Here is a 13,222-nt window from a genome sequence, read left to right on the forward strand (position 1 = left end):
TGGTTAGTTTCGACCTAAAATTGACAAATTTGTTGCCCTTATCCTTGTCCATCTCCTTATCTATCCTATTGTTGTATTTGTTCCAGAATAATACAAAATTGCAGAAGCTATAGATTTAAATCTAAAGACCGGTGGAAGTTTTTCAGTAGTGTTGCCGGTATGTTCAAGTTGTAGAGCTGATGTAACTTGATCATGTTTCAAACGAGGAGCTCTTGTAAATCACATTTGTTTGCCTTTATCAGGAAGTCAAATCTCAACTGAAATTTTTAACCGTCAAAAAATGCCACGCATATTTCTCTGAAGTATAACCAAGTCATGGTATTGTACTTAAACAGAATTTCAACCCAAGAATCATCAAACAGATCCACATGGTGCTCTAGTAATTGACTGGTGCAGTTTACCCATTGACAAATAGATACTTCCAAGACAGACCAAATGCCACTAGAGTCAAGGTTAGACTACACCATGACTTTGAATTCGGAGCATTTTAAAACACTAGGCATCATGTGTGTCAACTTCATAGTTACAAAGAACAATGGCATCATACACTAAATACCTGTGGATCATACACTATCAGACTTTAAAGTCATTCTGAACAAAAACACACACAAACTAGGAGATAAATGAGAACTTTCTAAAATCAGCTCAAAATATCAAACATAATCGATATCCTCTGACTGAATGGAATCATTGTGAAACTAAAATCTGCAGACAGGCTTTGCATTTCACAAACTAGCACCAACTCCTCTAGACTGCAAAACTCTTTGTTAGTTCTTGAACTTATGTATTTAGTGAATTCCGGCCCATTAAATGTGCAAATATTTTACTAAAACATCAGAACTGATTAAAGTGGCATGTAGAGGTTTAAGAACAACTGTCTTTATTAAAATAATCTGTTTACATTTACAATTATTTCACCTTGACAAGATAGACATGGACAAGATATTGCAAGTGAGCTTCTGGACTGTTAAGAACAGTAATAAAAAAAATCCACCAATAAGCACAAATAAATAAATAAAAGTAATTAAAGCTTGATTTCATTATCCTGAAAAAGACAAAAAAAAAAAAAAAAAATTCCACATTTTCAAAACAAATGTTCGGACCAGTTAAAACTTATGCTGCACCTAACTGATGCCATTTGGCATATGGTGTATATTACATTGGTATAATACATAGAGCCCAAAAAAGCAAATGAGAATAAAGTGAGCTAAAACAGACAATAAAATGGTTATAAAAAAGGATTTTGTTTTTCTAAAAGCAACAGTGCAAAACAGGGCAGGGCTTTTTATAATGACAAGCTTAGTCTAGAAGTTTCTTTCGGCTGTAAGTCCTACTTGGTGTCCTTCGCCTTCTCGGCTGGCAAAGAGGAGAGATATCCAGCTCAGACCTTGATCCTTTTGGAAAAAATTATTTGTGTTATAACTAACAAACACTAAAAAATTAATAAAACCTGATCTGATATTTTCTAAAGTAACTTTTTCACTTTTGGTCATTTTACTACTTGTATTCAGAGGACCATAAAAAAGGCAGTAGGAGTACAGGGATAAGGAAACGTCTCTTGCAGTCTGCATTAGCTTTCCAAAAAAATTCTTGTTAAGGCAACCCCTCAGTCTCATGTTTATCAGTGTCAGATCAAGTAATGTGTCTACTCTGACCTATAGCTCTACATACACCATTGTCTCACCGTTAAGTTGTGCTGCTTCACTGGATACAGCTGATTTCTTGTATAACAGAGGTGACTGAGTAAGAGCGAAGATTCCACTGGCAGACACAGGTTTCTTTACTTTAGGGGTATCCACTGAAAGATATTAAAGCCACAACGTTTACGAACACATTATAGAAACCCAAGGGACAAGCTATGAATTAGACCCAAGCTTCACTGTACCTTTTCTGCCCATCCACACAAATGGTTCAGACTTCGTAGGGTCTCTAGCATCACACTCTTGAACCACGGTCTCAGTCCAATCCATGCCTTCCGGTGAGTACTGATGGTCCATCACCTGGCTTGATCTCAAACTCAGTTTTCTTTGACTTACTGGGGTGCTCAGTGACTCCTTGAGTTCTTCCACCCCTGGAATACGGAAAACATCAGAGAGTTCTGGGTCCTCAAACACCGCAGTTTTTTCAAGGAGCGGAATCCCTTTGATGACCTGCTCTTTGCTCCCGCAAGTCTCGATCCGAGCTCTTTTCTTTCGAGGCCAGCTACTGAAGTTCTCTGGGGTTGACCATCCTCTGCTTTGAGGAGATGGAGTCAGTGGGGACGCCAATGGGGATTGGTTATTTGTTGGATAATGTGTGGGAGTGATCGACTGACATATGTATGTCTGTACACCCTTCCCAGGTGTACCTTTGGCAGGAGTTCCTCGACTGCAGAGTGATGGGGAAATACAGCCAGGATGTCTAGAACATTGTGCAAGTGGGCTGTCAACTTGTGGCGCTTTCACATTTGACATGTTCCGGTGCACAAGATGTGAGGCCATGCCCTTGGTTGCACTACTAGGTGCATCACCTGTGCTGAAAGAATCGGTCCGTCTTAACTTTAGTTTAGGCAGGCCTGATGCCTGCATTTCCATTTCCACTTCATAAGTGAGTGGCTGAGGAGTGGACATCTTTCCACATGCAGGACTTTGCTGTGTTTTTGGGGTGGAGATCTTTGGTGTTCCCGAGGAGTATCCAAGACGTGCTTCCGCTTCTCGTTGGCGCCGGTCTGGAGTTTGACGGAAGCCATAGCTTCGACTTGGTGTGGTAATGACGGGGATAACTTGTTTTCCCTTAAATTCGAAAACCTCTGAGGATCTAGAGGGTTTCCTTGAGAAAGCGATGTTCATCTTAATGCCCCCTGTGAGCTGGGTCTTCACCACTGAGGCCTCCGATATATCAATACTTTCATCATCTGTAGTAATGCTGAATTCAGAGCGATCAAACTGCTGTGAGTCTGAAGATGACACCTCTTCTGCTTTTCCATGGTTGAGCTCATTTTGCCCAATCGTTTGGTTATCCTGTGGAAATTCTCCCACAATACAAGATGGCGAACAGCTTTGAGGGTGGATAACTGTTCTAGGATGACCAGAGTATGGTGACATATTTAATTTTGATACAGCCACAGACAGACCTTTAGAAGGTGAAGGGTTAAAACCTGTAATGGCTTGAGACTTGTTTGAAAGCAACAAGGACTCTTTTACAGGTGTTCTTCCAGAGCGAGTGCACATCCTGTGTGTTGAGCTGGGACTTTTTATGGGTGTTTGTATATTTGGTTTTAATGGTGAATCACAGACAGGAAATGGACTGGAATCAGATTGTTGTGAGTCAACGGAAGCAAACTCACCAGACTTTTCAGTAATCTTGCAAGGTAAGCTTAGTGTCCTCCTCATCTTTCCTGATCTTGTAATGGACTCAGATGTTTCTGGATCAACAGTACCAAGGACGCACATTTCAAGTGCCCTAGGCATTGTTCCAGGAGATGCCTTGGATTTCCTTTGGGGCACTTTGTCGGGTGTTTTGAAAACATTTCTTTCCTCTGGGCTGCTATTCTTGCCATGTGTAATTAGCCTTGGTGAGTATCTCTTTGTAAACATTGGAGACTCTGGCACATCAATTTGGTTTTCTGGCAGGCACTTCCGTGGAGATGGAGACCATGTCACGCTCTTCTTTGGCGTTCTACAGTTTGGGCTCCTCAATGAAGCGCCATTTGGAGAAACACAATCCAAGAGGCTTTTCATTGGAGTCTTAAGTATCCCCTTCAGTGGGCTTTTCTTGGGTGTCTCTACCACTAGGCTCTTTGCAGCCGGTGACTGAAAAAGGCTCCCTCGCAGGGTCATCCAATTCTCTCCAACTGTCCGGCATGGAGTTCTTGGGGACTGAGGGGTTCTGCACTCAACTGCAGATCCTATTGGATCAGATCTTAACTTCTGTGGAGTTTTATTTTGACTCTGCAAAATAAATGTATCATATTAAAGTAAAAAAAGAGATGACAGGACTCGATATTTCATGTTATTTTAATCAACTGTAAACTGAAATGGATATTACCTCAAAAACTGCAGACCTAAGTGAAAACTCTTTGTTGCCATGATCCTTTGATGAGGATGCTGTAAAGTGCCTCAAGCGAGCAGAGGACTGAGTAGCACCAAAAAGAATCCGAACTGGCGACCTAACAGAACTAACATTGAATCCTTCTGCAAAATGAAGAAAAGGCTACTTTGAAAATGCACCAGCACATACCTTCACAGTATGTTCAAAAAATACACATTGCCTCAGAGGAAACATTTTAATGTCCAAAAGCTTAATGACATCTCTATTTTTACTGGGTCACAGATACTTTCACTATTTGCTGCTCACCTTTACCCTCAGAGTGGCAGAGTTGAGAGGAGGAGATCGCACGGTCCAGGTTTCGCGAGCGTGGCTGTTGGCTTGAATAGAACACACTGGAATGTCTCCTGGTAAGGCTTTTAATTCTTGGGCTCCTCCTCAAGTCTAAGAACAAATGTTTTATTAAAACCCTTTCTATTAGTAAGTAGTCTTTGTATGTTTGACATTGTGGCAAAATTTTAGACACAAACCAGTAGCTGGTTTGATAGGAGACTCTTCAATAATGCACACATCAGATTCTCCAGATCTTCTGTGACAAAGAGAGGAATAGAATCCCAGAATATTACATTTCAAACTGGATGCTTCCTATACAATTGTCAAGTATCATTGAACAAATATAGCAACAACTTAAAAATCAGAACATAGGACTCACCTGCCAGTCCTTTGCCGGTGAAGTAAACGATTGGACACCTGTTTATGCAGTGGTGTCTCAGATACTTTTTTTGTCAGAAGAGTGTGTCGTCCTGAAATTCAAAAGCTTTAAGATTCAAGTTCTATAAAATATGCACTATATATATAGGCACTATAAAAAATAAAAATGACCTTCATCTTCCATATGTGAACGCTTGCGTTTCTTAAGACCCTCTACTGCTGACACAGATTGGCTCCGTGGCATTTTGGACTTCTTTGAGGGAGATGCAGCCACTTGGTTGAAAAGATTTCTCCTTACCTTTGTTACTTCTGTGAATTAAAAAAAAAAGGCATAAACAGATCACAACTTTGTAAGCAGCTCAACCACAGCATGAATAATAAAGATTCAAATGGAATGAGCCAATTACCTTGAACCGCTTGCTTTGGAGGTGGTGGTTCTTCCACAGCAGGGTTTTCTAACGGGAGTTTCGGCTTTGCCTGTTTTCCAAATAGTAAAGTTAGAATTTTGGTTCTTCTGACGAGACAGAAAATAATAGAATAAAAACAACGGTAAAAGAAATCTTACCAGACGTGTGGACTTTCTTGGCATTTCTATCTGTCGAAGTGCCTGAGGAGCCTCAGCCATGCTTTTGTGGCGTGTGAGTATGTTCTGCCTGCAAAAAAAAAAAGAAAAAAAAGAAGAGTTTTTGTCCACTTCTAGACAAAGAACTTGATAAAATTACACATTCTTTTCTATGACAATCACCTTCTCTTTTTAGCAGAGCGATTGCGGAGTTCCTCCAGATGATCTCTGACACTGGATGCATTGCTATGTGTGGCAGAGAAAAGTGAAGGACTCACAGACACACTATCCTTAGCCATAGACTCATCACTGAAGAAGTCAGACGGCAAGACGGCAACAAGCGCCTCAGGCAACTGAGTTCCTAAACTGTGGTAGACGTCTGCCAAGACTTTAGGGACGCTGTTCAGGAACCTGGGAGATGCCATATCAGAGATCAAATATCATGAATTGTGTTTGGATACAATTAGCATTTTCAAGAATATTCCTGTATTACTGATAACTTACACTGGCAGAACTTCATCCTGCATGAATTTGGATAAGTAAACAGCATCTTTACTCCGGGAGATAATTCGGAGCATATCAGCCACCTTAAACAAAAATGAAAGGGATCAAAATCATATTAAACAACAACGAAAAACCATAGAAAACTTCTGCATACAAAGTTAAATTATTGGTTATGATATCTGAGGTTTTTAAAGGTTGATCGTCTCCTTACATCCTCGATTCTTTGTTCCACAACCTCCTCATTTTCTTGTTGTTCTGATTGCCTGCACAATTCAAGTTGAAGAACTGCTTGCAGCTGGCATCTGTATAAAGAGGAATGATTTCTAAGTACAATACATTTTTATTACCTTTATAAAGATGTTTCAAGATTATTTGAAACATTTATTTGAGAAAAAAAAACATTTGGTCTGAATACTTACTCCCTGATTTTACTTTCTTCATCTGAAGAATTTTCATAAAGCTGACGAATAAACTTAGAGGATTTCAATAGATGCTTCTGCACCAAGCCTAAGAATGAAACCTGGTAAGAAATGGTTAAATATGCAGTTAAAAAAACAAAGGAAAAAAACAAAAACAAACATCAGTTGCATATTTCCTAAAGGATCACATGACTTTGGTCTTCACCAACTCAATAATTCACAATATCAAAAATACATATCTTTAAGAAGTATATACTGTATTGTAACATTTATTTTGACAACAGTTACATTTTCAAAACTGGTAGTTTGACAACATTTCAGTCTCAAAAATTTATCTTTTAGAAGGCTGCAAGAGAGTTTTTGATCCGGCAGACCATGTTTTGCAGTTGACTGCAACCAGGAAACACAACTGTGTGATTTTGACTCACCTCCACATCAGAGTTGGTTTTGATGAATGCCTTAACAACCGAAAGCATATCCTGGACTTGAGAGGGAACAGACACAGATCTGTTCTCCACAGCTTTCTGATAAGTGAGTCCCAGGTGGGTGATCAGCTCTTCCTCACTGTTGAAATCTGTTCGAATAGATTCGATGATTATCATAAACAATTTATTTACAATAAAGTCAAAAAACAATCCAGTTTTTACTTCATGGAGACCTAAACCTTGGATAATATAGCCTAACTTATGTTTTTTTTTCCCGCAAATAAATGACTCTATACTCACGCAACGTGCCAGGCTTCATCCGATCCCCAGAGCATCTCTTGCCCCCTTTTTCAGCACCTTTGGCAGATGCAGCAGAGCTGCTATCACCCTGACTCTTTTGAGCTTTCACATTCAAGCGAGCAAAATTCAGCATCTGTAGAGAGCGACACATTGTCTTCATCTTCTGCCTTACTGGTGTGCATTGTGTACCTCCTGAAAAAGATAAAGAAAAAAATAATTCCCAATATTTAGTAAATTTTATGATGTATCCATCACTTCATTGTGTACCATTTTGTACTCACGTTTTTTGGACCTCAGGTTGCCACTGGATCCAGATGTGCTGCTCTGATAGAGCTCTGAGAGACTGCTGGTGATCTCCTGCTGATTATCGGAGTACTCCTCTCCACACTCCTCTTCCTCTGGAGCTGCATGCAGGAGCCTGTATATGCAAGACCGATGTTTTAGTACTAGAATAAAAACAGACCATGACAAATATATGTGCCATTTCGACAACTTGGGGGTGGATTTTAACACCAGGTTATTTTCAGGGCAGGAGTAGTGTTGTGCATTTTCTACCAGTTACATTGGAGATGCAAATGCAACAAAATAAAACCAAATAAAAGAAAATGGAAAATTACAACATTACTATTGCATAAGATGCTTTAAATGGATAGATGAAAAAAAAATAATGTTTTTTGAAAGGAACCCTTTATAATCCTTATAATATATATATATAATATAATCCTTATAAGATCCTACTAAATAAAATGGTTGTCTACTTGCATTAAAAGCAGAGCAGTCCAATAAGATATTTAATATAACCAGATTACAGTATGATTTATCTATTATCGTAATCTTGTCAAATTAAAGATGAGTGAAAGATTCCAAACCTCATTGATTCCATTAAGTCGCAGCTGATTCCTGATTGGTCAGATAAAGGAAACCATCCCTCTACCAGCACATTTTTCCTTGAACAAGACCCCTGCTTGAGATCTTGACTGGCCCAGTCAGGAACAAACGGCGACTTTACTTGATCTGGAAACCGTAAGAAGTTTTTTTCCAAACCGTAAGATTGTGTTTGTCTGTTTACATGCACAAGTCACAAAAACCCCTGATTGTGTCAGATAAAACAAATACCTGAAAGATCCTCGTCCTCCATGATATCAAACATGACATTAAGAACACTGCTGACAACATCAGGTAGGTCACTGGAGAGGTCGTTTGTGGTGTCCAAGGAAACAAGGTCTGTGGGCAGGAGCTGGTCTTCCTGAGTAACCAGAGGCTGAAGGACAGTGAGTTGAGCCGTACAGGAGGAGAGCACCAACAGCACCGCTGAACACACCACACCTCCTTCACTCACATCTGCTAGCTTAAAAAAATAAATAAAAATAAATAACTCTTTTGCACTTAAGGCTAAAATCACCTTCATAAATTCTTTTTGCATTTATCTTTCCACAACATAAACACTTGCAAACACAAAGCAAAAAGCCACAGAAGGCCATGCATTACATTAAGGATCTACAACCTTTTAAAGACTAACATAAAAATGGAGCAGGCATGTATTTATTCTGCACAACAAAAATCTTCTCTGCCACAGCTGCAGCCTCTCAGTGACATCACAGTGACGCAACTCACATCATTCAGTCGAGGAAGTGGTGGAGGAGAGACAGAACAGGACTTGGACTTCGACATGGGCATTGCACATTAATATACTCATTTGCACAGGTTCCACACTTATACTGTGATGACATGACGGAAAGTATAATTTGCACTTGCTTTAAAGTCTTGCCATTTTAAACATTAAAGTGAAAAAAGACACGAAAGGCAACTTAATACTGTATTCGCGCAATTCACGTGTAAACAGTTAGTTTATATTAAACTGTCAGTTTAAATTAACGTAAACTGTTCAGATGCAAAATGCACATGTAACAGATCCGTGTATGAGCTCTTAAAGAGACAGTAACCTAAATAAACCTGCTACTGTCTGTCATTGTTTATTTATAAAGTAAAGACCATCCAGTGTGATTTTACAGTTTAATAAATTATTCCATTTCTGCTTTGCATGTGTGACTCCAATCATATTTCAGAGCTGGAACCATTATATTATATAAAACAGCATAACAGATTATTATTTTACCATGGCAGATCCTCCAGTGGACAACTGCTTTAAGTGCTGAAAAGCCTCCTGACCCAGTTCAGCATCTGTGCACTGCAGTATCCAGCTCTCAGAGGCTGAATGTGAGAGGCAGATGGTGTCCAGGTCCTGCAAGACACCTCTGAGAACCACGTCCACAGGAGCCCGCAGAAACCTCTGCCTGCATGATACCGGCTCCAGAGTCACACTACAGGACTGCCTGTTCCCATCTACCACAAAAATGTAGGAATCACATTTAGGAAAATAAAGCTAAAATAAAAGAACTTGAAAGACTGAAATATATATGTAATCATTCTAATATGCTGATTGAAACATTACTTATTATCAGTGTTGAAAATATTATTATTGTGCTGCTTAATATTTTTGAGGAAACGATGTGATTTTTTTCTGGATTCTTTGATGAATAGAAAGTTCAAAAGAAAAGCTTTATTTGAAATTAATGAACAATTAATTATATTTTAACATTATTTAATAATTACATTAATAATATTATTAATATTATTGTGTTTCAATACATATTGAAGACACCTGGTGTCAAACTCTAATGAGCTATTTAACTCAAAACACCTGCAATGCCTTTAAATGGTCTCTGAGTCTAGTTCTGTAGGCTACACAATCATGGGGAAGACTGCTGACTTGCCAGTTGTCCAAAAGATGACCATTGACACCTTGCACAAGGAGGGCAAGACACAAAATGTCTTTGCAAAAGAGACTGGCTTTTCAAAGAGCTCTGTGTCCAAGCACATTAATAGAGAGGCAAGGGGAGGAAAAGATGTGGTAGAAAAAAAGTGTACAAGCAATAGGGATGACTGCACCCTGGAGAGGATTGTGAAACAAAACCCATTGAAAAATGTGGGGGAGATTCACAAAGACTGGACTGCAGCTGGAGTCGGTGCTTCAAGAACCACTACTTCATGCTTCCTGCTGCTGACCAACTTTATGGAGATGCAGATTTCATTTTCCAACAGGACTTGGCACCTGCAAACAATGCCAAAGCTACCAGTGCCTGGTTTAAGGACCATGGTATCACTGTTCTTAATTGGCCAGCAAACTCGCCTGACCTTAACCCCATAGAAAATATATGGGGTATTGTGAAGAGGAAGATGCGATATGCCACACCCAACAATGCAGAAGAGCTGAAGGCCACTATCAGAGCAACCTGGGCTCTCATAACACCTGAGCAGTGCCACAGACTGATCGACTCCATGCCACGCCGCATTGCTGCAGTATTTCAGCCAAAAGGAACCCTAACTAATTATTGAGTGCTGAACATGCTCATACTTTTCATGTTCATACTTGGCCAAGATTTCTAAAAATCCTTTCTTTGTATTGGTCTTAAGTAATATTCTAATTTTCTGAGATACTGAATTTGGGATTTTCCTTAGTCTTCAGTTATAATCATCAAAATTAAAAGAAATAAACATTTGAAATATTTCAGTCTGTGTGTAATAAATGAATATAATATACAAGTTTCACTTTTTGAATGGAATTAGCTAAATTAACTTTTCGACGATATTCTAATTATATGACCAGCACCTGTATATTATAATAGCGCGTTAACGGCGTTAATTAGTTGTTTGTTGTTAATTACGTCAATTTTTTTAACGCATTTCACGCATGCGCAGTGTGACAAATTATTCAGGTCGGGAAAGTCTTTTATAAAGTATAAAATGGATATCTTTAAACACTTGTGCTGCTTAATATTTTTGAGAAACCCATGATATACAGTACTACCATTCAAAAGTTTGTAAAATGTAAAAAATAATAAATAATATTAACCAAGGATTCCTTAAATTGATCAAGTGTTTTTTATTATTTAAAAAAAAGCTTTTATTTTGAACTTTCCATCAAATAATCCTGAAAAGTTTTATCAGTTTTAACAAAAATAAGCCGTTTTCAACACTGATAATAAAAAATGCAGCTGACAACCCAGCTTTGCTTTCACAGATATTAATTACACTTTAAACTAAAAATGGATTTGTTTTTAAATTATAATAATATTCCACAATATTACTTGGTGATCATAAGAGACTTCATTAAAAATCCTAAGATTAAGTGTCCGTGTGTGTGTGTGTATACATACCTTCAATCCAGGATAGAGATCCACCCAAGGGAGGAAACACTTGTTGGTGCATTCTTTCAGGCAATTGAAGGTAGCTATTGGTTGAATCTATAGGAAAGGTTTCTATTCCCAAACCCAGTAAATGGCTTATTTCAGAATGCTGGTCCATCAATGGCAAACGAGGAGACAGCATGGGCACAACCTGTCCACCAACCTGCCTGAGAAGCTCTGCCAATGACTCTATGCCAGTGTAGTCCTCCACCACATGATTAGCCTGGTAAAAAAAAAACTGTAGTCATAAACACTTAAATAAGCCTTATTTTTCTATTGGAACTCTATAAGAGCACCTCTTACCTTCAATATACCAGAATCAGCCCAATTAAGCATAACTTTGCGTTGCATAAGCATATGTATGAGACCTTTGGGCAGCAACTGCTCATGTATGTCTCTAAGATGTCTACTGTCATCTCCACGAATGGACAAGTAGTCTTCCAACTCTCTTTTGGACCGTGGACATTCCGACACAACAAAAAGGATATTTTTGTCGATGTTTAGCATGTCATAGTCCTGCAGAGGGATATTTCTGCCACTTCGACTCGACCTTCTTGGTCTCAGTGTCACTTTGGTGGGAGATGTTAGATCAGGCCTGTCCCACTGGAAGTCTAGGAGGATCTCTTTCAAGGCATTTTGGACACAGCTAGCCGGGCTTGGTTTCAGTTTGTTGGACTTTCCCAGACTTTTGGGTGACTTTACACTGAATTTGACAAGCAGCTCCTCTTCAAAGTCACTGAACACCTTCTCTTGGAGCTCCTTGAAATCAGATCCTCTGGTTATAAGTGTTGCACTTTTCACAGTCCTTGAATGAAAAAATTTATAACCCCATCGCACTTTTTCCAGCCCATATTTGTGTCCCAAACTGAGCAGAACTCTTAGTATCCAGTGTTTAAGGTGAGTCTGATAGCCATTAGTTGTGCTGTTGCTCTCTTCTGGTCGATAATCCACATCGATTGCAAAAACCACATTCTGAGAGGCCATAACTGGACTTAAAGAGTGGTCATACAAAATAATATCGCCTCCAGAGATCAAATAGTAAACGTATAGACGTTTATATCTAATTTAAAGAGGAAAAACTGACACGAACGTGACGTCACGTCTTTTTAAACGTCAATAAACGCATTTGAACGCTAACCAAGAAACAGCTTAAGAGCTGAACGGACACGTACGCTATTTTTCTCAGCTAGAGTCATGATTGCCGTCGAAACAGTTCGAAATAAACTAAGTCATATTAATACACGGTTAATAATAACAACAGAAAGTTATGAAAATAGCACTTTGAAAATGTTGTTTTGTTACACTTTAGCGTTTCCGTTGGCCACCGTTCTCTTTTCTCCATTGAACTCTTCGCGCTCCAGAATTCGCGAATGTCATTGGCTGAAGCAGACGAACTTTAAAAACGTAATTCATTTCTCGTCGTGCGATAGGGCCAGAGAACTTCAGCAATAAAAAACACACAAAGACGTCAATCGTTTAAAGCTCAGTGATTGGTCCATTTTCACGTCAATAAAAGAGCTTCTTCTTGTGCCTAGTATGCAACGCAATGTTCATGAGTTACTGGCATCTACTGGACAGAAGTCAAAGAAAATTATTTCAGCGCTATGAACTATTGTGAGACATATACGAAATTAATTACTATTATTAATGCGTTTTGTATATGCTTATTAATTTATTGTCAGTGTTATTATTAATCATAATTACAACTAGTTTTCTTTCTTGCTTTGACAATATTTAAAAATGATGCACATTAGGACTCAAATACTACAATTTCATGTTTTAGTAATAATATTAATATTACAGATTTCTGTATTGCTTTTATTTCCAATTTTACAGTTTGTTCTTCACATGAAAACAAAAGATATAAATATTAGTAAGATATATTAACCTTGAGGAAAGTAGCCTGCTTATTGCTTATGGTAATATTCTTAGATAAATATGTTGATTTGATGCCAGGTATATAGAAATAAGGAATAGAAATTAGAAATAAGGTTTGTCTCACCCCCAACCTCTCAAATTTCTTTATAC

The 13,222-nt window shown here is 38.5% G+C and overlaps 1 protein-coding gene across 1 annotated transcript; it reads right to left on the reverse strand.

The window, feature by feature from the left end:
• Positions 1 to 859: 859 nt before the first annotated feature.
• On the reverse strand, positions 860 to 12,573 carry LOC113066934 (treslin-like). The gene is made up of 22 exons (XM_026239075.1): positions 11,498 to 12,573; positions 11,165 to 11,417; positions 9,064 to 9,290; positions 8,064 to 8,295; positions 7,817 to 7,961; positions 7,229 to 7,365; positions 6,948 to 7,139; positions 6,651 to 6,796; positions 6,223 to 6,323; positions 6,015 to 6,105; positions 5,804 to 5,886; positions 5,483 to 5,710; positions 5,303 to 5,390; positions 5,145 to 5,214; positions 4,909 to 5,046; positions 4,739 to 4,829; positions 4,557 to 4,615; positions 4,336 to 4,470; positions 4,027 to 4,172; positions 1,886 to 3,929; positions 1,685 to 1,798; positions 860 to 1,394 (listed from the first exon to the last, which is right to left on the reverse strand). The coding sequence occupies exons 1-22, from the start codon at positions 12,176 to 12,178 to the stop codon at positions 1,300 to 1,302; spliced, it is 5,496 nt and encodes a 1,831-aa protein (XP_026094860.1). The 5' UTR covers positions 12,179 to 12,573; the 3' UTR covers positions 860 to 1,299.
• Positions 12,574 to 13,222: the final 649 nt, after the last annotated feature.

This window comes from Carassius auratus, chromosome 50 (assembly GCF_003368295.1).
Source record: "Carassius auratus strain Wakin chromosome 50, ASM336829v1, whole genome shotgun sequence".
Lineage (NCBI taxonomy): Eukaryota > Metazoa > Chordata > Actinopteri > Cypriniformes > Cyprinidae > Carassius > Carassius auratus.

Excerpts from the sequence above, each read along its gene's own strand:
- LOC113066934 (XM_026239075.1), bottom strand. The coding sequence starts at position 12,178 with ATGGCCTCTCAGAATGTGGTTTTTGCAATCGATGTGGATTATCGACCA. Across the intron at positions 5,887-6,014 it reads TGGAACAAAGAATCGAGGAT|GTGGCTGATATGCTCCGAAT; the intron begins GTAAGGAGACGA and ends TTTTTGTTTAAG. Across the intron at positions 3,930-4,026 it reads TTAGGTCTGCAGTTTTTGAG|AGTCAAAATAAAACTCCACA; the intron begins GTAATATCCATT and ends TTTATTTTGCAG.